Here is a 27671-nt window from a genome sequence, read left to right on the forward strand (position 1 = left end):
AACAGAAAAAAACATATGATAACATAGTCCCCAAGTGACCAAACCAAACGAAAATCACATCCACAATATCAAGATTACCTGCAACTAACCAAATTCTCACCAAAATCACTAACCAAAAAAAAAAAACATCAGCCTCAATTATTCACCTTTTCCCCTATATATATATATATGAAATCTAAAATAAGCACAATTTCATTAGCTATAACTGGAATAAAATGTTTTTACAATAAATATTTAGTTATCGCATAACATAAAAGCAATATTAAATGGATTTTTTCCTCCATATATCTTTTTTTATTAAGTAGAGTATGATTTACTGTTTTTTCTATAATTATTTCAGCAAACGCACCGCTTCATCAATTAAGTAGGTTAATTGTATACTAAGCTAACACGTATGTTAAACAATGCTTAAATGATTTTATTTACTCATAAACACTGCACCAATCCAGAGCCTTTGTCTAACGTGTATATATAAAGAGAGAGACTTCTACGATTCTCTTCTATTTTTGCTACATTTTTTTTCTTCCTTTGATTAAAAACATTTTTACTATTTTTCGTTCTACTAAGAGGAAAAAGAATGAGAGGTAGAGGAGCAAAGATCGCCGGCGTTTTGCCGTTGTTTACGCTATTCATGGCCGGAGCAATCTCCGCCTTTGAAGACATTGAGAGGCTCAGGATTTGGCCGTTGCCGGCGGAAGTTAGCCACGGTGGACGGCGAATGTATCTAAGTGGAGATTTCAAGCTTGTTACGGAACGAAGCAAATATGAAGACACTTCAGGGATCTTGAAAGAAGGATTTGATAGAATGCTCGGTGTTGTGAGACTGAGCCACGTCGTCTCCGGTGGCCGGAACTCTTCACGCTCCGGTGGATCTGCTTTGCTTCAGGGACTCCACGTCATTATCTCCTCCTCCACCGATGAGGTTAGTTTCATTTATCAATCCACAACAACAAGTTTTTTTTTTCCAATTATCTACAAGTTAATTGAATTTAGAGAACATGAATATACAAACAAAAAAAAGCTTTACGTTTAATGTCATTATTAGTTATAATCATCTCATTACTTAAAAAAATCAATTGTCTTTAATGGTTATAAATTTTATCCACTTTTTTGATACATGTCATTTTTCTTCACAAAAACAGAAAAAGAGATGTATGTCACTTTCACAAATGTTGCAGCATATTATCTTTCTTTTATTTTATTTTTCCTAAAAACACTTTATATCCACTAGTCCACTTATATCTTGGAAATCTTTTTTATTTTCGCAAATATATATGTTACGTACCTTCGGAAAATTATGTGAAGGAATATTTTGATAATTTGAAAATATTGTTTTTTTTTTTTTAAACCTTTATTTAAAATATATATGAACATGAAAATTGCACTAACGCTTAGTTCGGTGTTTATTTGGTTCAAGTAATTTTTATTAATTTTGTTATAGAAAACCTAGAAACTCATTTAAATATATATATAAACTTATTATGCGTAAATTTTATTTAAATTTAATATTACTAATATTGTATATTTATTTTCTAAAATATTTAGAAAATATGTGTTGTTTAGATCATTTCCTAAATTTTTTATTTTGGTCCACTTCATATTTAAAAGAAAAACTAATACAATAACTCATAGAAATTAGACATACATAAATTGGTATATTTCTCTATTATTACATTTGACTTTGACTAACATTTTAACAAACTTATAAGTAAATACTTAATTGGTCCACTTCATATTTAAAAGAAAACTAATACAATAACTCATAGAAATTAGACATATATAAATTGGTATATTTCTCTATTATTACATTTGACTTTGACTAACATTTTAACAAACTTATAAGTAAATATTTAATTGGTCAAAAGGAGAAGAAAAAAAACAAAAATATTTCAATTCATAAGAGTTCTTACATAAACCCAAAAATATTTAGAAAGTTATGCTGAAAAAGGTTTTTATAGTCTTTATCTTGATTGGTATAATTAGAAAAGAATGAGATACTTACCTCAATTGTTTTCCTCTAACATGTTTATCATTAACCAATTGTATAACTCATTTTTTTTTTTTTTTTGTCTTCATTTATCTTTTGCCAACTCCTGATCCAATAGTTTCCTCCTTAAAATAGAGAGATGTTTAAGAATATTTATACAATTGGATCTCTAGTTTACGCAACTTTTCTCGTCAGATTTCCATAAAAACTGCTAGATCCTTATATTTATTGGAAAACTCCATAGCATATGTGTAGATTATGTTTGTCCGTAGATGTATCGGTTATCCAACTTCTCTGTTTATTTTATACTTTTGGTTGCTTGGCTTTGCTGATTGGTGTCTGGCGACTTGGTTGTGGCCTGTGGGGTGGTCCACCGAACTCACGGACATCCTCGTTATTTTCAATCATATCATTTAATAATAATAATATTTCATTCCTAGATCCAAATTTTAATATATATCCAGATTTTAATCTGATAATCTTTCAGATTCCACGTGACAAGTAACAAAAGAATAAGTAGTAGAAGAAATTCTAAATCTTTTATAATAAATAGTTAAGTAATAATCCAATGTTCATATTGGTTAAGAATTTAAGATATGGATTAATTCTTTTACCACAATATAATTTATTTGGCAGGTGCACGCCTACAAGATTATTCTAGATATTGGTCCTAATTTATTCCATGCGCTATTATAAAAAATCTGTAGAGATATTTTCTTGTTTTTTCAAAATCTGTAGAGATTTTATAGTGTAAGAATAGTAAACAATATATGAGTCTTTAAACGATGATAATACGACTACATTTTCATACTAGATTTTACTTCATGGGATCATCTTTTTGACTTTCAATACACTATCTAATATACCGAGTACCGACTCTCTTGATTTTAATTTTGTAATTTATTGTATACATTCTGTAAGGTTTTCTGGTTAGTTATTACTAATCTGATAATTTGAAAGTTAAAAAAGGGAAACCTCCAGAAAAATAGATGAATGAATAATAAAGAAAATATTGTTTGATTTTTTTTTCTATTTCGTTTTTTTTTTGTGAAACTTATTGTTTGTATTTAAAACCTAACAAAATTCGTTAAAATTGTGTGATTCTTGTTGTGGTGCAGTTGGAATATGGAGCAGACGAGTCGTACAAATTAGTGGTTCCATCCCCAGAGAAGCCGTCGTATGCACACCTCGAGGTTAGTTGATACCACCCACCACCTAAAACCTAACTTTTATCATTTTCTCTACCTACTCATATACATCCATACAAATTTAAATTTATACTCAGCTCTTTTAGACTTTAACCATAAAAGACCCTAACTCTATATATTTTGTTTTTCTTTCATTTCTTCCGTTTTCGTTTATTGTTGAGTTCGACATGCAGTCAATTTTTCACCGTAAAATACATGTTTTTGAAAAATAAAAAGAAAAAAAAAAACATTTAAAGACTTCTGTTGTGTTGTGTTTTTATGATCTTATTAGTACTTTTGCACCTTCCTTTTTTCTCCCATTAGCACTATAGAGACTCATGTAACATAGGTAGGGACATGAAGTAGTGTCCTCCACGTGAACTGCATTAAAGATGATGGAATTAGTGTGCCCTTATTTTTTGTTTTTCTTTCCTAATAAAGAATACAAATGCATAAGCACAATTCGTTAGCAGTTCATATTACAATTATTATTTCCCAAATCTTATAATACTGTGATTCCACTAGTGTTGGCCCCTTGCGTTTAAATCAATTATTATGTAAGTTAACAAATACAATCATAATAAATCTCTCCTTTGATCTTTGTTTTACAATGTATTGTAGGCAAAGAGCGTTTATGGTGCATTACACGGTCTACAGGTTTGTGTTTATTCTTTTCCCCAATTTGGTTATCATTGTAAGATGTCGAGTTATTGAAGAAAGTGAAATTATAAATGCAGACATTTAGCCAGTTATGCCATTTTAATTTGAAGAAAAAGATAATAGAGATTCTAATGACTCCATGGAATATTACTGACCAGCCTAGATTCTCTTACCGTGGCCTTTTAATTGGTGAGTGATCGTGTGTAATTTCTTCTCTAATTACTTAATGACACACATCACTTATATGATGTGATCGTTTTTTTTTTTTTTTTTTTTTTTTTTTTAATTTATTACATAGATACATCCCGACATTATTTGCCACTTCCGGTTATAAAGAACGTGATTGAATCCATGACATACGCCAAACTTGTAAGCTCTTGAGATGAATCAATTTGGTTGGTTGATGAATCACATCAGTCATCACTAATTTAAATACTTTTTGTTGGTTTGGTGTAGAATGTGTTACATTGGCATATTGTGGATACACAGTCATTTCCATTAGAGATTCCTTCTTACCCCAAGCTATGGAACGGTGCTTACTCTTCCTCGCAGCGATACACCTTCGATGACGCCGCTGAAATCGTCAAGTATGTTGGAATTCTTACTGATTTATGTACATGTATTACTAATTTATTCTTAAAGTTCAAAATCATATAGGATAGTTCCTTCTTATTTAACTTTGTGTATGTATTTATAGTTATGCTCAGCGAAGAGGGATCCATGTCTTGGCTGAGATTGACGTTCCAGGACACGCTCTCTCATGGTAATTTTCTTCATTAATTATCAACATTTATATTTTTCACAATTAGTTTTGATAATAGTATAACTATAACTTTTTTTAACTAAATAAAGGGGAAAAGGCTATCCTTCCTTGTGGCCCTCCAAGAATTGTCAAGAACCACTTGACGTGAGCAGTAACTTTACATTTAAGGTCATTGATGGCATTCTTTCTGGTAAAAATCTTAAGCAGAAACACTCTTTTTTCGCGCGTAACGTTCATTTTTCCTAAATACTAATGGAATTTTTTTTTTTTTCAGATTTCAGCAAGATCTTTAAGTTTAAATTTGTCCATTTGGGTGGTGACGAAGTAAATACAAGTAATGCGAATCTCCTCATCATTTTATCATATTTCCTCTCTATAGTATTGGTTTTGATTACATGTACTTCGTTGCAGCTTGTTGGTCAGCAACACCGCGAATAGCCCAATGGTAATGATACTCAGACACAGTTGTAAAGTTCTTTAATTAAAACGTTTTACCTCATGTTACTTCAACTTTTTAACTTGAAGGCTTAAAAAGCATCGGATGAGTGAAGAAGAAGCCTATCAATATTTCGTGCTACGGGCACAAAAGATCGCTTTGTCTCATGGATATGAAATTATTAACTGGTAATTAATTAAACTTACATTAGGAAACGAAAAGAGGTAATCAAAATTTTGCTATGACTTACTACATTTTGCTCTAATGTGAAATTGTAGGGAAGAAACCTTCAACAATTTTGGAAGCAAATTAAACCCGAAAACTGTGGTTCACAACTGGTAATTACATACATAGAAAACAAGAACTGTTGCTCAACGTTGACTTAAAACGAACTTTTTTACTTTGGTGAATCAGGCTTGGTACCGGAGTTGTTGAGAGAGTGACGGCTTCCGGTCTAAGGTGTATAGTGAGTAACCAAGACAAATGGTATTTGGATCATATAGACGCACCTTGGCAAGGCTTTTATGATAACGAGCCACTTCAAGACATAAAGGATAAAAAGCAACAAAGTCTAGTACTTGGTGGCGAGGTTTGCATGTGGGGTGAACATATTGATGCTTCTGACATTGAACAAACCATTTGGCCTCGCGCTGCCGCAGCTGCAGGTAGTTATGATGTTTTCTTATAGATCTTGAAAAATAGTTGATAACATACCGTGTGCTAATTGCTAAAGATTAACTATATATTTTGTGTTTGAAAGAGCGGTTATGGACACCTTATGCAAAGTTGGCTACAAATCCAGACAAGGTAACAACGAGGTTGGCTCACTTCAGATGCTTATTAAATCAAAGAGGCGTTGCAGCCGCACCTTTGGTTGGTGGCGGAAGAGTCGTGCCTTTGGAACCAGGTTCTTGTCTCGCTCAGTGACACAGGTTTCAAATGTAGAGTATATTACATTTCACTATTTCAGCAAGACCTTATGTTAGAAAATATTTGGTCAATTCATGTTGAAATGAACCCCCTACAATTTAGGGGTACTTAAGTTTGTTTTCATGGTTATTTAGTCGTTAATTTTTCCTTCCTGTTTGGAAGAAACCGTTGCAACATTTATGTAGCTAGAGACTTACCAATTTATAGCTCGAATAAAGAATACATAGTTTGCAGTTTCGTACTCTTTGCAGTCACTAATATATGATTTAGTCTAAATCATATCCATTATATAGAACTCGTAACGCGTAAGCCACTAAATTAAAGATCACTCTTTGTATATATTGTCTTATGTAAGATCAGATATTTTCTCATTTAAAAGACTACATTGATTTAATTTCTCTAGCTTTCATTGGAAAAACATTATATATATATTAAAACAAATAAATAAAATTGTTATATTTATGTAACCAAATGACAAAAAAGATTGAATGTAACATATATAATTTAAACTCAGTGACGTAGATGAAATATTTCTCAAGGCTTCCAGGCTTTGGGAGGTGGTGGGGCAGGAGGGTAGAGAGGAGGAACACTATTGAACATCGTGTTCTTATCGATTCTGTCTCCCCCACTGCTAGTTAAAGAAATGAGAGCAGCCACGAGGCCTGCGTTTCCGGAGAGAGTAGGCTCGCTCGCGTTATAATTGTTTCGCAAGTCATGGAACTGATCGAATTTGTTTGGTCCACCGACCATAGCTCCTGTGATGTTATTTGGGTTTGGATTCTTCGTGTCTCTATACTTCAATCCTTCCCTACAGCTTCTTCTCTTCTTGTCGTTTGGGATCGTAGCTCCTCGGTGGTGAACGCGTCTTGGATACTTCTTGCCGAACCCAACCACATAGCTCATTTTCAAAGGGTTGTCTCCAAGAATGTAATCAATCTGATAAAATATACAACATAATCATAATTTGTTCAAATTGTTCAGATTTCTTTAAAATGTATGGTGATATATAAAGCCCATTGGTTTGTTCTTACCTGAGAGTGAGCAAAATCCTTGAGAACATGATTCTCTACAAACGTAGGGCCACAGTACCATCCAGGAACTCCAGTTGAGTTAAGATAATCCGCAAACAAGGAAGCTAAGAAGGAAGCATGAGCCACATATTCAAGTGGTCTTGGTTTCCCCATGTTGAGTTGTACAAGCCCTCCTGAAAAATATTCTCAAAAGAAAAATATCAAGACCTTTTCTAGACACAAACAAATGCAAACAGAGGAAACAGAGTAATTAAATCACCTGAAGTCCGGTTAAAAACATTGTACTGCTTGAGATAAGCGCACATAGTAACACCCGTAGCATTATGGTACCTATTGAGCATGTTCTCGTAAGGAAAACCAGGGTTCAAGAACAATCTATACCGAGTCATCAACAACATCGCTCCAGGTAATTTGTTATTCCAGCTCGGTACCATCAACTCCGGTCGATTAGCAAAAGCTTTTGCCGTTTGAGGTACACTCGGTGTGGTGGCGTATTGTATGTAAGTCTTGTTTCCAGTGGCGTAGTAAAGCCACGCACCAGCCCACATGAACTCGTCGAACATACTGGTTGAGTTGTAGAAGGCTTGAGCGGTTGGCTGTCCATCAGAGTAGCGCTTACGTCTAGACTTGCTTCTAAAGAAGGGATACAGTGTTTCTGCGCCTCTTTTGAGCTTTTTGGCGTAGTCCGGTTTATCTGTGAATACGATAGAGGCAGCGGATAAGGCCGCAGCAACTTCAGCGCCAAGGTCGGCAGCGGAAGTGGAGGAGAGCACAGGACGGTCGTAGGACATGTCTTCTGGTCTTTGCCAACAGTAAATATCATCTGGAGATTCTGAGTCTCTTAGTCCTCCACCAACCTACGAGTCATGGAATTGGAAACAGAGCTTTAATCAAATTAGTCAAGGGCCTTAAAGTTTAGGTTTCTTGGTGCACACGAAACTTTTGTAACAGAGTTTTGTCAAACACTTGCGTATTGATTACCCAATAAATGATCAGTAAATTTAAAAGAATATAGAGAAGAAAAAAAGACCTGAGTGTAGATTTTATCAAGGCGAGTAGCAGAATTGTTGAAAGTGAGAAGAAGATAATCAGTGCCCCATTTGAGAACATCTCTCATGTGATCATACTCATCGATGGCTTTGTATTTGTGGCTATACTCAATGAGACTCCAACTTAGCATTGTCATTGAGAATGCCATCGGAAAATGAAACTTGCCGTTGCTTCCCCCGTCGTAGTACCCTCCGACCAATCCTCCGACCACGTCCGGCAACCCATCCTTCAACCCCGAATCTCCCCTCCACGAAACCTTATCTTTCTTCGGCAGTTTACCCGCTACAATATCGCATTTTCAAATTATTTTCCCATATCATCGATGTTTTACTCATTTTTACTCCACTAAATTCTTTAATGCTTACCTTCTAGATTCTAAATATGATAATACTATGGAGTTCTTAAATATTTTGCTAGGTCAAAAATATGATACTGTGCGTTTGACATTTGTTCTTTTAAATTATATGCAACATTTGACATATCGGTGTTAGTTAAGTGTTTTGTTTTAACTCGACTTCATATGTATGAACATTTGAAATATATATATTCATGTTAAGTTTATCTTTTTTTGTAATGAAATTATTCTGCTCAAATATCAAAACCGCGTTAGTCGTTAGGAAAGCCACATCGTGATCATTACCAAAAGCCAGCTCACAGTCACAAGAACAAAATGGGAAAAATGCGACAAGCTCGTTAGTCGGATATACGTGCTTGAAATTGATTTTGGTATTTTATTGGAATGTCAAACACTTACGTATCCTTCTTGAAGTCTACCACCTAGAGAATGTTTATTTTTGAATCATTAAACTTTTTCTAGTACTACTAATAAGTTAATAAATACTTGTAAACGCGGAATTGTTCAAAGTTGCCTCACAAGTCAGAAATGAAATGTGGCTTTGTTAATTAGAAGAGACAAAAAAAGCTACATCATTTTGAAGATATTTTTATTTATTTATTAAATTGAGTTAAAATTTATAAATTTAGGAAAGCCAGAATTTTTAAAAATAAAGAAGAAAAATATCTACAAAATGATGTAGCTTTTTCTTTATCTTTTAAAATTCTGGCTTTCCTTAATTTATAAAATATTCATATGTTCCACACATTTTCTTTTGGAAAACAATTATATTCTCTGTTAAGTCATCATGCTTTTAGAGTTAAGTCTTCTACTCTAAACCGAGTTTAAAGATTTTTCACTTTTTGATAAATATTTTTTTTATATAGAACTGATAAAAAATTGAACACCATAATAGACTGAAATGAAAATTTGATTACTCAGAAGATTTATTTCATCTTTCTTTTGAAATTTTCCAAGAACCCGGCCCAACTTTATATAAAATAAAACCAAAAAGACATTGTTGTCATCTTGAGTTTAGTTAAATCTTTTAAAAGGTAACAGTAACTATCATCATTATATTATGCACAAATATAAATATACAATCAAAGATAATAGTTGGCAAATCAATAAATAAAAAAAGAAGAATAAGGAAGACTTACATTTCTGGGCATCGAAAAACTTAATCGCCTTGTGAAGGGCAAGCGTGTAATTATCAGGAGGAGGAGGGATAGACTTATGACGAGGCAACGACTTGACGATGATGATCGGGAGAGCAACGACGATGAACAAGACAGCAATAGCTCCAACGGTCCACATACAAACCGTGCGGCTCACGGAAACACAACCTAGGTTTACATATTTCTTCTTCTTCTTCCTCCAACTATCTTGTGGTGCAAGTAACCAGCCTTGTTGCGTCTCGTCTAATTCATGCCTCTGTGAGTGGATAGATCCTTTGTCCCAGTCCGTCATGTTCCTCGTCCGCTCTTCCTCGTCTGCCGCGGCACGGTCGCTGTCTACTGCGTCCAGCGATCCGCCCCATACATTCCCCGGATGCATTTCAAAAAACCTACGATAATTAGGTTTTTTTTGGAGAAGAAATGTACAAAAGATTTAAAGAGTTTTTTTTTTTTTTTTTTGGAGAAAAAAGGAAGGCTACTTAATCTGGGTTATGATGGGTTAGAGGTATTTATTAAAGAGTGAGTTGACCATAATTGGGTCTTAGGAAATGGGGAAGATGTGTTTATATATTCTAGTAGAATCGGAATCGCATTTTTTTACATTTATTATTCTCATCATTTTCGAAGACTTTATTCAAATAATTCCAATATATTGATATATCTTTTGCTATATGAGATTATAAATTGAATCAAATAAATATGTCTTATAATTTGGTTTAGTAATTTGAAAACTAAGGAAATGCGACTGCTTAACTTAATACTATTAATGTTTTGGTACTTGAAGAAGAAAAATACTAATTATGTTTTGGTAAATGACATGGTTACAGCTTGCTTTCTACGTTTATTGCTCACGTAATGACAGTGAAAGCCAAAACACGTGCGACGTGCTTAATAGGTTTGTATACAAACTTGTACACTGTAAATATTTATGTGTATCGCCATTGTTCACATCACAACGCAAACACTCGTGACTCGTATAATTTTTTAGTTCTTCTTACTAGAGCCAGCCAAAAGACAAGAAGTAAAGCATATGTTTGAATAACTTAATTTATTATCGGCCAATTTTATTTAAAAAGTTCAGTGGTTTAGTGGCTTAAACTCCAGTTGTTGAGACACCATCATACCAAATTACCAATACATGAGTTAGGCGTCTAGAGTGGCTTAGAGAAAAACAAAATTTTAACAACAAAATCATTATATAACTCAAGCGGAAACATTGATTCTTTTCATGCACTTGCGAGATTCCATACTTGTTGCTAGCCACATGTCTCTAACTCCATCAGCAACTTCACAAATCCAGTGTAAGTCCTATAACTCTCTGATGCGTGGTTTTAGAATTTGTTCAAGTACATCAAATAGACTATGCATAACTTTACCTTGTGTCTACTGTCTTTGTGTAAGGAGTAACAAACAAAGCAAGATGGGCCTTGAAGAAAAGAAGCCCATTGCAATTTGTCAACTTGCTCCATCTTGCTTTGTTTGTTACTTCTTACACTTTGTACTTTAAATATTGCAGACATATGTGCTAGCTCAACAACAACTCTTGCAAACCTGTCTTTGATGTCGAACACCACTATATAAAATCTCACAGATTATAACACTAGTGTAAGCTGAAATCATTTTATAAGCTGGAAAAAAATAACCAATCGTCTGGGGTCTGGATCATCGTGACCTCCCAACATTAAGGTCTGCTCCTCATCATTACAGCACCACCATCCCAAGCCAGAATGTATATCTATTGCTTTCCAAGAACCGTCAATCTAACAAAGGGGTAAAAGTTCAAGGTCAGGCAAGGGATCAGATGGGCCCACGAAACCTCTGACACAAAATTCTCCTCATCCTATGCTGATTTGTCACCTAAAGCCTGGTCAATGATATCTTGTGGCTCAACTTCTAGTCCTTGATTTTTTTTTCTGGCTTTCCAAATTGACCATAAAATCCATGGTAGCTGGAGAAATTGCTATGAATCTCCCTCCAGAAAATAAAATCTAATTCGAGAACACCGAATCATACGGAAAGCCCCCTGGCACAACCATAACTGGGGATACATCCCAAACTTCCTACGACTGTGGGAACTCAAAAAATGCATGATTAATTGTCCCAACCGTAGAGTCACACCTCTTACCTTGAGGGTCACAGTGAACACCTCAGTGAGCAAGCTGGTTCATCACCGGGAGAGAACCAGAGATAATTTACCAAAGAAAATGTTTTACTTTCGGAACAAATTTAAATTTCCAGACCTGAGCGTGGAGAACAGTACAGGTGGGGCCAATCTCAATATAATCAACCATCTCTTGTACTAGTTTATAACCTGATTTTATGGAATATTTTCTGGATTTTGAAAAATGCCAAACCAACCAGTCTGGCTTGCTAACCGCCATACTCCAAATAATCTGGATATCTTCCGGATCCATAAACACCTCAATGATTGGCAAATGCCACTCTTTAGTGACATGATTAATCAAATGATTCACCATTAAATTTTGATGCAAAATCCGCCCCATCCCATTCGCTGGTCGAGGATACTGATCTGGTATCCAAAGATCTCTCCACACCGAGATATTACACTCTGAACCTATTGTCCACTGCATACCACATTCCACCAAGTATTTGGTAAAAAATACTCTTCCAGCCGAATGACGGAGAATACACCTTTTTGGCCAATAACAAGTGTTTATTCCTAAAATACCTACCCCTCGTCACACATGCAAACAACAAATTTGGATATTGAATCAATCGCCAATACTGCTTAGCTAACATCGCGTCATTAAATTGATCTAAAGCCCGAAACCCCAATCCACCATCACTCTTTTCTTTGCATAACTTATTCCATGCCACCTAGTGTAACCTCCGGTCCGTACCATTAGAACTCCATCAAAACTTTGAAATAGCACTCGTTAACTTAGATGTCAAATCTTGTGCAAGTTTAAAGCAGGACATAACATGAGTTGGGAGAGCCAAAACAACTGATTTGATCAGTATTTCCTTTCCCCCTTTCATCAAGTATTATGCTGACCAACCATGTACCATGAAGGAATTTTATCAGGAAGGAATTTTTCATTGGTTTTACTATCCGACTAAAAATTTGGGTTTCAATTTTCCTTTAATTGATTAGAATTTCAACATTTAGTAGATGGGCTATTGGGCCAATTAGACAAAAGTTCACTCAAAAGATCTTTATTTGGTTTAATCTCTTACTATATAGTAACCCGTGTTGTAGCACAGAAAAATTAATTTTGTTAAAAATTTAAAATTCGTAAATATGAGTTACATTTTTATTTTCTTTTGAAAAATATTGGTATTAAATCTAAATATATGATTTCAGTTGAGTTTTAGTTTTGGTTATTGTGCTTATATAACATCAACATATCTACTTTGGGACGAGATTTAGGAACAAAATACTTAAAAACATAAAAAAACTAAGGATGAAAAATATAAGGAATAAATATTTCATTATCTCATGTTTAACAGCTTAACATTTTGTTGTTAGTCTAAGAAGTTTTATAATATCGCAAAAGAACACAATTGTATTGTTAATACATTTAAATTCACTGTAAATTTGTTCTAACTACATTATGTTTTCTTCATCTTTATCTCTATATTTTTTCTTTTAACATTATGTTCTAATTATATTTCTGATCTGCAAATTAGATTGTATGATAACTATTAGGAACTTAAAAACTTAACAAGAAATATACCAAAAAAAGTTTTAGAAAAATAAAGATGTTTTCATAATGAAATTGTAAACAAAAAATTATCCCAGAAATCTGAAAAGAAATATAACTAAATATAGTTATAATTTTATTCAAAGAGGAAGCGAATAGAAAAAATATTAAGTGGAGACATCCCTCTTCTGTGAAACCCCGGTTATAGAGACTTGCGGAGAGGTTTAAAAGAATTAATTTGGCCACCTATGTCACCAAAGTGCACTTATCTTTTCGTTCAAGGGTCTTGAGAGAACTCTAAAGTTAAGCGTGTTTGAGCTGGAGTAGTCTCAGGATGGATTATCTTCCGGGAAGTGATTGCCGGAACTGTGCGAGTGAGGACAAAACACAGAGAAAGATCATGTGGTAATTTGTAGGGACGGTTAACAACTCTTTTAAAACCTCCCGGACGTAGCAAACCGGCCGTCAGATATGGATGGGTTCACAGGTCTAGAGAGAGGACGTGAGACCCATTAAGTAAGGTGGGCTCATGGACGGGAATTGAACATTGGGCCCACTAAGAGATGGCGGTCGGGACGTTACATCTTCTCACTGGTTCAAACAGCGGGTTCGAACCAATATCATACGATTACCATTTTTTGCCATTTATCCTACTTGTAGATTAGTTTATCTGAACCATCAGTAGCTTTAACATCATCCCAATCAACCATCTTTGAACAATGTTTTTAGACGTAGATGCAGAGCCGGCCCCAAGCATAGGTTGATGAAGCGTAATATGATTGGTCATCTCCTTCTATGACATTACTTGAACTTTTTTTTGATTAGGAAGTTGAAGAAGTAGTCAAATCTACTTCTGTAATCTCCAAACCATTTATAATCATTAAATGATCTTACAATTATCATATAATCACTTGATAAATAGAGATTAATAGGTGAAATATATATTTGAAAGTAGTATGATATATATATATATATATATATATATTACCTGTTCACTGGACATGATAGAAGAGAGATCAACATGTATGTCTTAGTCAACAATCTCGAGAGGAGTCGTTTTTCCTTTTGAACAAACAGCAGCAACGTTGTAGATGTCACAACTCCCATGAATATATTTTGGCTCGATAGAAAGGAAAAAATGAAATATCTTCCAAACTAAACCTTTAACTTTTTGAGGCATAGCTTCAAGATCCTCGACCTAATCATGTACCTATATTACTAAATAGTTAAGTAGTACATTGTTCAATTTATGAATATCAACACTTCTATTAGATAAATTTTACCTGATCATAGCTATCGTTAAGAAGTTCAGCAGGTGTTTTTTCAACAATTGCTGCAGAGAAATTTTCAAACACCATACATTTTGTTTCTCCGGTTTGGTCCATGATTTTAAGGTGTATCCAAAACCTGAATCATAATTTTTGGAATAGTGAGTTTATTATTATTGAAGTACTGACTATAGTTGACAAAGTCCGTAAATATGATTAGAACATATGTTTCATGAAATTTACTTTGGAGTGACGGATTTGGCAAAGTCTTTGCGGACCTCACACCAAAATTTTCGCTTATGTTTATGTTTTTCATCTTCCAACTTAATGGCATGTTCAATGATGGTATTTTTGTTGCATTCCCTACATGATAAGTAGACCCAACAATAGTCTGTATCAATTTCATATATTGTACAAACGGTGCAACATATCCCAACCTACAAGAAGATAATTTATTGTTTATTACATGTGTATAAATATAAAAATTAATACAATTATGTACAGTTTGAAAATTATACACCTTATATGCATTAAGAACTTCTTGGATAGTCGACATCGTATATTCTTCTCATTCTTCTTTTCTTTTCCACAAAAAAAAACCTTCCTTTGCAAAGAATCCATGATGGTCAATTGCAAGTCATCAGTAGGAAGCCTTATTTTAGAATGGAACAAAATATTGTTACAAATAATTTAATAAGAATATAAATTATTGTATATTATTTTAAAAAAAGTAAAAGTTCATTAAAATATTAACTTGAGTTATGTCTGTGTTGATCAGAACTCGTGAAGAATCAATTAGACAGTCCAAACATCTACATAAATGTGTAGTAATACTCAAATTTGAAATCACGTTTTTACTAAATGTGTATGTCGTCATCAAGTTAGAAAATATAGAGGGATTACCATTTTTAGATTGACTTTGGCAAACCTTATTAGTCAGAAAACAACACCATCGATAGATTCTTGACAAGCTTGATTAAGTGTTTTAGAAAATTTTCTCTAAAGAGTAACAGTATATGAAACGACTGCACCCGGATTCGCAATCCTCACACAAGATCCACAGAAAACGATCTCACCAGAACCCCATAATTCCAACGAGACAATCGGCGTAGAAATCGCTCCTTACAAAAATTTCCACAAACAAAAGCTAGGTCTAACTAACAAATTCTCCGCATCCACAAAAGACATTCATAAAAACGTACTTCAGCCCACAAGCACCTTACATTCATAGAATCTGATCACTCCACATCGGACTCCTTCAACATCCAACCAGACAAACCACTTGTCTCCACTTCTAGGAATAAGCTTCACTTAATCATGTATTCCAAACAGCACCTCATCTTGATACTTAGTCACACAACCAACCACCCCTAAACGACCAAGTAACAAGAGAGATGACCTGGAATACTCCATTCTGCTCTAGCCATGGACTTCACCTTACCAACGATCCATTTCAACCTACACTAACTCCAGTCGTTCTCCAACGACCAATCACACAACAACACGCTGGTGTCGACCGACACTACCTTGGTGTCGATCGACACCCTAACATTGCCACCAAACCATTCATGCTAAACTTCCATATTAACAACCGATTAATTCATAAATCAATCGTCCACCAACCTACCGTTGGATATGGAGCATGTAGCACCACGAAACTCCCCACCAAATGTTAGCCAAATCGGACTTCATTTCATCTTCCAAACGTTACTCCAAAGTATTCATCCCAGACCAGTTTGTGCTGTCCGTCTGTGGATGTTGGTGCCGAACGGAGCCTCCCTTCAAGCTCCCTTTTGCCACAAAGCCCTAATTTTTCACAACCATCAATTCTCTAATCGATTAATCATCAAACAACATAACTTACCTCGATAACAGCCATGAGAGAGCCTCCTTGTCTCTCTGAATCAACCACCAAGCTCCCATCCTTTTCCTCACACATGAAGAAGATGGATCTCCCTTCTCCTCCTCTTTTGCCTCAAGCGCAAGGTCTCTTACTCCAGCATCCTTGATGCACAACGAAGGAGAAACTCCTCTCAAGCCCAATGCTCGATCTCCTCTTCTCCCTCACACAAAGACCTCCTTCTTTTTCTCATTCATTCCCTTTCTCCTCCCTTCAAAGAGAGAACCCACAGCTCTTCTCTCTTTTTAGGGCAGGAGACAGCTTCCCCAAGGAACTCCTAACAAGAAAAAGGCATTCTCCTTTTATAAGGAAAGTTTAGGGTTCTCTGAAACTGCTAAACCGCACAAAACCAGACAACAAACCAAACCGACTAATCCGAAACGTTGCTAGTGTCGACCGATACCCTTTGGTGTCGCTCGACAATTAGCCACAACAATGTTTCCAGGTTACGGGCGTTAAAGTACATGAGTATCCCTATGTAATAACTATATTGAAATACACTAATTTTATGTATACATATTTTTGAAAAAATCGAACATATGTTTTCTATAAACATAATACGAATGATAAATTTTGTATTTAACGCTTACTCATTGTTTCTCATGTTGAAATCAGTTTTCATAGTTGGTTTGTTAAAGGTAGTGGGCCCTATGTAACGCCTCGACCACCATCTCGTAGTGGGTTCCATGTCCACTCTTGGCCCATGGGACCACCTTTTTTAATGGACCTCACGTCCTGTCACTATATCCGTGAGTCCATCCATATCTGACGGTCGGTTTGCTACGTCCGAGAGGTTTTATAGGCTTGTTTACCGTCCCTACAAATCAGCAAATGATCTTTTCTTATCTTTTCTCTTCTATCACTTTCCAGAAGATTACCCATCCTGAAACTACTCCAGCTCAAGCACACTTAACTCTGGAGTTCCCTCAGGACCCTTGACCGAAAAATGAATGCACTTTGGTTACATAGGTGACCAAATCAATTCTTTTAAACCTTTCAACCAGGGTGCCACATGATCTTTTTGGCGTTAGCAGCATGCAAAATAAATATAAGTTAAGAAACTTCTTACAACAGCAATCGACCAAAAACATCTTAATTGTTTCTTTGATTTTTGTGGAGTATTGCCTCCAAATATGCAAAATCTTGACTTACATACGCCAACTGACGTTGTATGGGTTTAGAGACTTTAAGGGAGTGATGGGAAGAGGTGCTGCTAACATTTTGACTGAGTTTGGTATGTTTAGAGATTTTTAAACGAAGCTGATGAGACTATATTTATACAGTTTAGGATTCTAACTGAATATTATTATGCAAATTATAGTATTTAGGTTCATATTCGGTAAATCGCAATACCTTATGTATATTTTCTATACATATATTAAGATTTTTTTCCGGATTAAGTTTTTAATAGCTAACCGAGTATTGATATATATTTGGAAACTTGAAATAATTGCCGGATCCATAGTTTACTTGGTTAACAAGATAAATATTAATTCCTCTGATTTGACAATTTGTAATATTGGTATTTTTGGAAACATTTTGTTGCCAAGTTCTAGAAAATTTATCTGAGATATATTCAGAAACTCGAGATATTTCGAGATTCATAGTTTAAATGTTTGATTACCAAGATCAACATTAATCCCTCAGATTATAATAATTAAATTAAATATTCGAGATTTATGTATACTGCCATATTCGGTTTTTTTGAAATGATAGTGTCAAATAAAAAAAACAAATAAAGAAAGAGAATAAATTAAATCAGAAATCATAAGGAAATAAAAAATTAAGTTAACTTTTAAAAAGCAGATAAAAAAACTATGTGAGGCAAAAACTTTCATTAGACGTCCACCCCTCTCAAATTTGGTACCACTGACATAAGGTTTCCGATTATTTTACTACCAGAACATTTGTGTTTTTAGCTAAGCTGTATGGAATCGGGTATGTGGAAGCGGAAGCGTTTGGAAGTGGAGAAGCTAATTTTTTATAAAAATTAAGAAGCGGATACGTGTTAAAAACGTATATTTATATATATAATATTAAACATAAGATTATATTAATAAAATGTTGAGACAAAGGAATTAAAAGTTTCATTACCTTCTAAACATTTATCTACCAACTAATACATATTTAAATTAATTAATAATTGAAAAGTGAAAAAAAAAATAATAAAGCAGAACACTAACTAAGTAAACAATTAGACAAACCACACTTTAAAACACACACAAGAACAAGTGACGTGGGGCAATTGACGAAGTCACTAGTCCATGAGAACAAGGCCCAGCCCGTTATCACTGTCGATTGTCTTCTCCGTTCAAAGTCGCATCTTCTAAAGCCATCTCCGTCGGTCTATTCAGGCTCATGGTGCAAAGTAATAAACTAATGTTCAGGTTAATGACTTGTTTGTTTCATCTATAAGCCGTAAACTATTTCATCTTCTCCGATCTAACACCACAACGCTTCTAAGGCTTTGAATGGGAGGACAGAAAAATAGCAGATCACCCTTTATTGTAGTCCACTTATCACTAAGTTACCATTCAAAAAAAAAATTATTTTTAAAAGTTAATGCAAATGAACTGTGTGCAGTTCAAATTTTTTGGTCTTTTTGTGGTAAATGCAGGAAAAATAAATGCAGATATAGTCTACAGTTTTTTTGATGCTGTTCACCCTTGATCTGCAGTTGAACAACCAAATACTTAATTTACTTTTATTCTGCTTGATCTGTTTGAACCACTTGATCTGCTCTGTCTGATATGCTTTCTCCATTCAAGGCCTAAATCGGAAACGTGCAATTCCACGGTGATTCCAACCACCTTATTTTGGGAATCGCGATTCCGAACGATTCCAAGCGATTCCGCTTCCGGTTCCGCTTCTCGAGCGAGAAACGCCTCTTCACCGACGAACGTAGGTTCTTAGTAACAGATGGTGGAAGTCAATGATCTAAAAGAGGTTAAAAAGGAAAGTTAAAAATTGAAAAAAATGCAGATCTAGTCTGGTAACCAGCGTATATATCAGACTTTAAAACAGGTAAATGACAATTTTACCCTTTTATCTGATTTTTTTACATCTTTTTTCTTCTCGTCGCTGGAATCTGTTTCGATTTCGGGAAAAACACTCCCGACTCATCTTCAACGCCGAGTGATTCTGCCAAGGGGAAGCTCATCATTATGGCCCAATCAAATAACACTATCTAATCCTAAAATCTCACTGCCACCATAGAATACAAGCTTCTTCTCCAGATTTTGGGTTTTTTCGGCTCGTTTCCAAAAATTAGATCGCAAGGCTTCAAAATGGTAACTCTTCTCTCATTTTGATGATCTCCTCAATATGTGAAACAGCCATAGCACAATTCGGAATCGATTCCGGGGTGGGAAGCTCATCACGACAGCAGGAAAGGGGAAAAAAAAAGGTGTTAGAGCAAGGGATCGAACTCAATTCTTGTTAGATCCAAAACAGCCTCGCTATCACTATACTACACCAACCTAGTCGTTTACTTGTGTAAATAGGTTGATTATATCTATTTAAAAACGTGTGACTGAATTTAATTTCGGTTTCGCGATTCCGTCACACAAGTTAACATCTGTTAAGTCGTGTGTTCGATTCTACCAACATTAAAAAGATAAAGTTTTTTTCTACACCAATTTAATACATTGGATATTTTTATTCTAATCAAAAAGTATTGGGTATTAAACGTCCATATAAAAATAAGTTGAGGTTTTTTTGGGAATTTTCTCATTTCCAATAGCATTGTGATGTAATCTATATATACAGTTTTGGAGATATTTATGAAAGAAAGCTTGAAGTTCATACCTATTTACAAATATGACATTGGTATTAATTATTAATTTATTTTTATTTAATTAATTAATATTAAGTTTCTATTTTTGAAAACAAGATTTCCCATCTTAAATAAATTTCCAAAACAATTGAACCACTCCCTTTAACATTAAGTATTAAGTTTATAATTAATTTAATTAATATTAAGTTTCCAATTTTACAAAACAAACATATTTACCATTCAATTTGATATCTTATTCAAGGAATAATAATAAATTATAAAAGATATTGTTTGCTCACAGATTTATTTTTATTTTTATTACGTATTTAAAACTAATTTTTACTTTCACGGGTTCCGTATTATGAGTTTTTGTGGATTAAAAATCTTTGAACATGTTGTCTGACCCGTCTAGCATGACGGATTTGGACTATAGAACCAACACTAAAACTATTAGTTTATCTAATATATACTATAGATTTGTAATCATAGTTTTGAAAGTTAACTTATAAATTATTTAGTATATGAACAACAAAATATTACACATACTATAACACATTCTTAATATTTCAAAAAAAAAATGAAATATACATAAAAATATGCACTAACATAATATATATGCATATACCTCTGTTTAATTATAGAGAACAAAACAAATCTAGAATTTTATATTCTATCTAATAACAAATTTAATGTAATTAGGTTATAAACTTCATAAAACGTAAGAAGAAGAAAATAATTCTAAACAAAATTCTAAATTAATAAGATAAAAGTTAATTAATTGAGAATTTGAAAACTAAATAAATTAAAAATTATTATTTAAAATATAATAATTTATAATTTAGTCCTGCGGTGTACCGCGGGTGAAATCCTAGTTTTTTACAAAACTAATAGAAGGGATGGTTAGAGTACGAGCTTATTCATAATCATAGTTGATGTTATATTTAGACAATGTCCTATTAATGTATACAATATTAAGACCTTTTCTAACCAACGCTCAAATCCTACTATATTAATTGGGAAGTACAAATTTGAAACTAACCTTGAAATGTGTAAAAAATTACATTCAATTGCCATTAGAAAATTTTAAATTAACTTAATTAATTAATTTAAATAAATATAATTAATCAAAAAAAAAAAACACTCACCGATAAAATATAAAAAAAAATCTAGAAAAATATATTTTCTCTCTCTAATAAATTATGGACGAACTTACTAAATATTTATTTAAAAAAAAAATTTAAACCAATCAGAATTTTAAAAACTAAGATTTTATATCCAAATATACAATATAATTATTTTGAATAACTAAATTTCGAAAATTTTGTTAAGATTTCAAATTATGATTCTCCTATCATCTTTATTTTATTATAATTACAAATTGTTTGGAATTTTCATATAATAATTATGATTAATAAAGTGCATAATTTTTTTCTGCATATGTTGTGATTTGAATTTTAAAAAACGAAGATATATTAATCAATCTATGAAAAATGTATGTTTTAATTTTCACATTGGCGGGTTGGTAAAACTAAATTTATATCGATAATTAAATAATAATTTTTATCTACTCACAATTATAATATTAAAATTACTACTTTATATTTCACAAAATAATGATGAAAATACAACAAACAAACAATATAAAACTGTAATATACGTCAAAAATAAAATACTATAATATTCCAAAATACTTAGTATTCAAATACACTAATAGATTTACAGAAAATTTAAAAATAAATATTATCTCAAACAAAATAATTTTTTTAAAAATTATATAACAATAACTTTTATTATTATATTATAATTTTTTATAAAATGTTGATCCGTGCTTAAAGCACGGGATATCTCCTAGTAAGATATTAAACGACGTAGCCAGTCGTATTTTTGAAATGTATCTTCCAACTACAAACACTGCAGTTTTCTGTTTATCAATTTTCAACTTCAGCTTTAACGAGAAAAATAACCTGTTCTCTTTGCTTGTTAAAAATATGAATGTGGTTTTATTATTATAGCATTACATTTATTCTGTGAAACATTAACATACATCAACATATATTAATAAAAGAAGTTTTTATGAGTTCCATTTGATATTGTCTCGATTCCAATCAAATGACAGAGAATCTGGTGAAAGCTGAGGAGAATTATTATATATAGGATTATGTTTTTCCTCGACTTCAATCACATGACGCTGTTTTGGTGAAGGCGGAGGAGGATTATGTATAGGATCAGGACCTCCTGGAACCTTTCTCTCGACTCCAATCGAAGATGGTTCTTCACGAATAGCATCCATTGACGACACCATTAGGAACAAGATTAGCATTATGATTAATACCGCACCTCCATTCAAAACTTGCATCTTTTCTCTCTCTCTCTCTTTTTGTTTTTTTTTTTTAATTTCGTTGTAATTTTCTTTTAGTTTGTTACTCTTAGTTCCTCCTTTTTCCATTTTATAGTGGATTTTTTTTTTTTTTTTTTGCTAAGTAAGGGAGGTAACTAGTCAAATGTAAATAATATAGATATAGCAATGAGTAAATTAGAAGATGTGTATTCTAGTTGAAGGCTCCAGCAAGGAAATAAGAAAGATATTACTCTACCCAGAAGGAAGAACCAAGTCAACTAAAACTAAGACCAAATTAAATAAAATTAAAGGGAGAGGAGAACTGAAACTAAAGACCAAGAACAACCAAATCCGAACAAGCAAAACAAATACGAAGAAAAAAATCAAGAACGGTCAAAACATAAACTAAAAAAAACTAATGGCACCATATGAACAGAAATAATTTTTTATAAGAATACATTAATGCTTTTCATCCAAGTAAATGGGGCATATTTTGGAAAAAAAATAAAGCTTTTTATGTTAAAAAAGGGCTTTTCCGTTTCTCCACTAAACTACCCCAATTTAGCACTTTGGGCTTCCACCCTCCCGCAAATTCTTGGTGCAACGACTGTAGTAAGAGCCGGTAGGCGATTGGCTGCTCGTACTCATAATTGGTTTTTTATCCAGGGTATCAATTTTCTATACAATTGTAGTCAAAATGTTACTAATTCAAATGGTTGTTGTTAGCAGATAAGATATGATCAGAACAATGCAAGTCAAGCCAAGTAATAAAGGAAGTTTTATCTAACAGTCTAAAATGAACAGAAATAAAAAGAACAAAACAAAGAACTACTTGACCGAGGTACACGATGCAAGCAATCGAATACCGGATCGAGTAGGTGATCGCCTGGTCGGGTGAGAAGAAAACAAGAACTGATGAACAACTCGAGGCACCACACAATGCTGATGATCGAGTACCAGGTCGGGTTGGTGGTCGAGTTAATGATAAAAATTTAAACAATCAAATACGAAAGCTCCTAAGGATGGGGTAATCGGTTCATAAGTATTCCTAAAAAATCTAGAATGTTTTACATGTCTCAAGAATTCTATTATCTAGACAATGAATTTCTAAACCTTGCTAATCCACTCTCATGGCAGAAACAATCAACCCCTAATCACTTCCTTACCCTCGTTGGAGAAACATGATTAAACATGCATTAAAATCCAATTCACTATCATAGTAATTCCTCCTTTTTTTTGGAACGCAATGTACTGGAGATACCCAAATACTATCTAAGATAGGATAGATAACTCCAGCATCAAGCAATTTTAAAATTTCCTTCTTTACCACTTCTTTTAAATTAGGATTTAGCTTTTGCCAAGGGTCGACACTAGAGTACGACTCATCTTCTAAATTATTCATATGGGTGCAAAGATAAGGAGAGATTCCTTTAATGTCATCTAGAGTATAACCAATTGTTTTTCTATATATTCTTAATTTAGTCCAAAGCAATATCAGATCTTTATCTGTTAAACTAGCATTGACAATAACGAGATAAGTTGAATTTGGTCCTAGAAAAGCGTACCTTAGCCCGGATGGAAGAGGTTTCAACTCTATCTTTGGTGCCTTCAATTCTGACCAGTCATCAGAGTCTTGGTTTGATGACTTGACGGGGAGCTCGATCATACTGCACGAGGGGGTAATCGAGCAGGTGGCCGGGTAGTCTCCTACAGAGATAATTATCGAACTGCTGCATGACATTACGCACGATGGGATTATCGATTTGCTAAAATTTCCTCCTTTGGGGCTCCACACTCTCCTCCATGGTTTCACCCAGACCCTCACTTAATTATGGCTCAATGACTGCCCTGTAAGTATCCAACAACTCCTTGTAGAATTATGACTCTTGATGTCCAAATCCCTCCCTACCATCCTTTATCAGGGTTGTCTTTAGGCAGTCATCTTCTGTTACTTCTTCAAACATTTCTTCACAATTTGTCTATTTCTATAACCTAGAAAGTTTGGCCAGCTATAGTGGGTTTTTTCATGGCGTCCTGAATATCAAAATTCATGGTGAAACCCTTTCCAAGGGTCAAATAAATCTTCCCGTTCTTCACATCTTTCATCGTTCCTGTCGTGACTAAGAATGGTCTTCCCAGGATCAAAGGATTCTTTGGTTCCACATCAATTTCCAAGACCACAAAATCAGTTGGCACTTCTACAGATCCCACCTTAACTGGCAGATCCTCCAACACCCCATGTGGTAGGCTTACAGATTTATCTGCCATAATTAACTGTATATCACTAGGTTTGAAATTCTTAAATCCCAACCGTTTGGCTACAATTAGTGGCATGAGGCTGACTGATGCTCCCAAATCGTAAAGGTGTTTTTCGAACGACAATGGTCCTATTAAACATGGAGGAGTAAACGATCCTGGATCGCCAAGTTTCTTGGGGGAGACTGTTCTTTGAATAACGGCACTACACTCGTGGCTAAGTATGACTATCCCTTGGACTTGCTTGATCCTCTCCATCACTGTAGCTTTCAAGAATTTCTGGTATGGAGGTATGAGGGCAAAGGCATCCATTATAGGCATATGAAGCTCAAGTTTCTTCATCTGTTTGTCAAACAATGCCTTGTATTTCTGTAGAAGTTCTTTGCAAAACCTCCCAGGAAATGGTAGAGACAGCTTGTAAGGCGGGGGAATAAAGCGTTTTTCCTTCTTCTTTTCGTCACTTGTCTTATTAGGAGGGTTTGTTTGTATCCGAGGGTCAACCCGATCAGGAACACGAGTAGTCTGATCGGGTGCCGGATTGAGTGGAGTTGCTGATTTGATTGGTGGTTGCTCGGTAGTTGTTTCCTGACCAAAATTCTCCCCATCTAGGTCATAACTGTCCTCGGTGATGGTGTTTGGTGCTACTCGGGTTGGTAAAATGCATCCACTATGTAAGGCAATTGCATGTGTGGATGCGCGTGTAGTAGAGGTAGACGCAGTCTTGCGCCAAGTTGTCTTATTCGGAAGTTCAGAGTGTCAAACTTATGGTGTAAACCCTTATTGGTGGTCGCTATGAGACTGTCCATGTCAGAGAATCACTTTACTGTGTCAACCACTTGACTTGTTTGAGTAAGCATAAATTGTTTCATGAGTCTATGTAGGTCTTGTTCTGGATCAGGTTGTTGGGTAGGTGGCTGTTGGTGCCGACCAGTGAACTGAGGTATGTGGTTGTAGCCTCTATTGTTTGGGAAAATTTGCTTTGGCGGACTGGGAATATACTTATTGTAGCCTTTGTTGTAGCCGCCTTGATTGTTGATGTAGTTGACATCCTCAATCTGAATAGTCTCCCCATCTTGTAGCTAAGACGGCTCTTCTTCAGAAGCAAAGCTTATCTAGTGCTGCTGGCTGAGGATTATCTTGTCCAACTTGTTGTTAAGGGCTTTCATATACCTTTTATACTTCCCGTCTTCGTCTCATGAAGATCTGATAGTCCGATCATAGTCCTCATTGTAGTGACCTTCAAATTAAGCCAAGTTCTCCACAAGAGCCCATCCATCATCAACATCCTTGTTGAGGAAGTTGCTATTACTAGCTGTGTCTAACAACATTATGATCTTAGGGACTATGCCGCGGTAGAGGGTGCTGAGTAATGACGCATTGCTGAATCCATGATGAGGGCACCGGCTGGCATAGCCCTTGAAACGTTCCCATGCTTCGCCAAACGTTTCATTATTCTTCTGAACAAAGCTGGAGATGTCATTCCTCAGCCTTGCAGTTATGGAGTTGGAGAATAATTTAGCGAGGAAGGCTTTTTTACAGTCCTCCCATGTGGTGATAGACTCCTTAGGCAATGATTTTTCACATAGGTGTGCCTTGTCACCTAGAGAGAATGGGAACAACCTCAACATGAAGCCATCTTCACTGACTCCATTGATTTTGGTTAGGCTGCAGAGCCTATCAAACTCATCTAGATGATCGAATTGGTCCTCCATTGGCAATCCATTAAAATTGTTGCTCTGGATCATCTGGATGAGACTACTATTGATCTCAAAATTGTTGTTAGATGGAGCATCTCCAGAATGTTGGATACTCAGAGACTACACTACCGCGGCGTAGTATGTTGGATGACCATGCCTCTTTGTACCCTAAGATCATGCATACGCCATGGCTGCAGAATGTTGGATGACCATGCCTCTGAGTATAAGTAGATGGAGCATCTCCAGCTCCAATGTTGGTCCTCTCTTGAGGGGCAGTTGGACCGTTTTGCTGATTCATTTCCACCTCAGGTTGTGGCTCTACTTGTTGTTGTACTTGCTCCTGTCTCGGTAACCAAGGTCTATCAATGTTTTTGATGAAGGGACTGAGGTGCTGCCTACCTTTGGATCGTTTTTGCATGCACAACCAAGTATCCGAGTAGATACTCGAAGGTCAACACGATCCAGGTGATCGGGTGACTGATCGGGTTGAACCTGAATCACAAAATAAACAAGCAGAAGAAGCAAACAAGTCAGTACAAAAATAAATAAAATAAAAAGAACTTGATCTAGCAAGTTTTGAAATCCTAAACGTAACAAATAAATCAACCAAATTGCAACGACACGAAAATGATAATTGGTTTTTCACCCAAGGTATTAATTTCCTATGCAGTTGTAGTACAAAGGGTTATCAATCCAAATGGTTGTTGTTCGCAGATAAGATGTGATCAGAATAATGCAAGTCAAGCAAAACAATAAAGAGAGTTTTGTCTAACAACCTAGAATGAACAGAAACAAAAAGAATAAAACAAACAACTACTCGACCGAGGTTCACGATGCATGCAATCGAGTACCGGATCGAGTATGTGGTCGGGTGACAAGAAAACAAGAACAAAATGATGAACAACTTGAGGCACCACACGATGCTGATGATCGAGTACCTGGTCGGGTTGTGGTCGAGTTAATGATAAAAGTTTAAACAATCAAATATGAAAGCTCCTAAGGATAGGGTAATTGGTTCATAAGTATTCCTAATCAACCTAGAAATTTTTACAGGCTGATAACTCTCTAATTTACATGTTTTAGACACCCTTTTTCATCTATGTTTTGCATTATATATACCCTAACCTTAGCATTTTTAGGTCCTTAACCTTAGGAATTTTCATTTAGGCCAAATAGGGTGCTGCATTGTTGCATTTATGCATTTTGGATGAAAACA

The 27671-nt window shown here is 34.7% G+C and overlaps 2 protein-coding genes, 1 non-coding gene and 1 pseudogene across 3 annotated transcripts; 2 read left to right on the forward strand and 2 right to left on the reverse strand.

Annotated features, from left to right (window-relative positions):
- The first annotated feature begins 382 nt into the window (after positions 1 to 382).
- Positions 383 to 6200, forward strand: LOC104773188 (beta-hexosaminidase 3). Its single transcript, XM_010497764.3, has 14 exons — positions 383 to 922; positions 3106 to 3180; positions 3796 to 3831; positions 3912 to 4023; positions 4133 to 4203; positions 4291 to 4421; positions 4532 to 4597; positions 4687 to 4787; positions 4872 to 4931; positions 5009 to 5042; positions 5123 to 5221; positions 5312 to 5371; positions 5448 to 5698; positions 5794 to 6200. The coding sequence occupies exons 1-14, from the start codon at positions 578 to 580 to the stop codon at positions 5958 to 5960; spliced, it is 1608 nt and encodes a 535-aa protein (XP_010496066.1). The 5' UTR covers positions 383 to 577; the 3' UTR covers positions 5961 to 6200.
- Positions 6201 to 6372: 172 nt separating this feature from the next.
- LOC104773189 (endoglucanase 7) lies at positions 6373 to 10092 on the reverse strand. Its single transcript, XM_010497765.3, has 5 exons — positions 9539 to 10092; positions 8025 to 8326; positions 7254 to 7851; positions 6995 to 7167; positions 6373 to 6899 (listed from the first exon to the last, which is right to left on the reverse strand). Exons 1-5 carry the CDS (start codon positions 9933 to 9935, stop codon positions 6498 to 6500), a joined length of 1872 nt encoding a protein of 623 aa, XP_010496067.1. The 5' UTR covers positions 9936 to 10092; the 3' UTR covers positions 6373 to 6497.
- Positions 10093 to 22136: 12044 nt separating this feature from the next.
- Positions 22137 to 22561, reverse strand: LOC147944531 (CLAVATA3/ESR (CLE)-related protein 18 pseudogene; annotated as a pseudogene).
- A 3580-nt stretch (positions 22562 to 26141) lies between these two features.
- On the forward strand, positions 26142 to 26248 carry LOC147944532 (small nucleolar RNA R71). The gene has a single exon (XR_015558628.1). It is a non-coding gene; the product is annotated as a small nucleolar RNA R71 (small nucleolar RNA).
- The last annotated feature ends 1423 nt before the right edge of the window (positions 26249 to 27671 follow it).

The sequence above is a fragment of the Camelina sativa genome, chromosome 5, assembly GCF_030686135.1.
Source record: "Camelina sativa cultivar CO46 ecotype springtype chromosome 5, ASM3068613v1".
Lineage (NCBI taxonomy): Eukaryota > Viridiplantae > Streptophyta > Magnoliopsida > Brassicales > Brassicaceae > Camelina > Camelina sativa.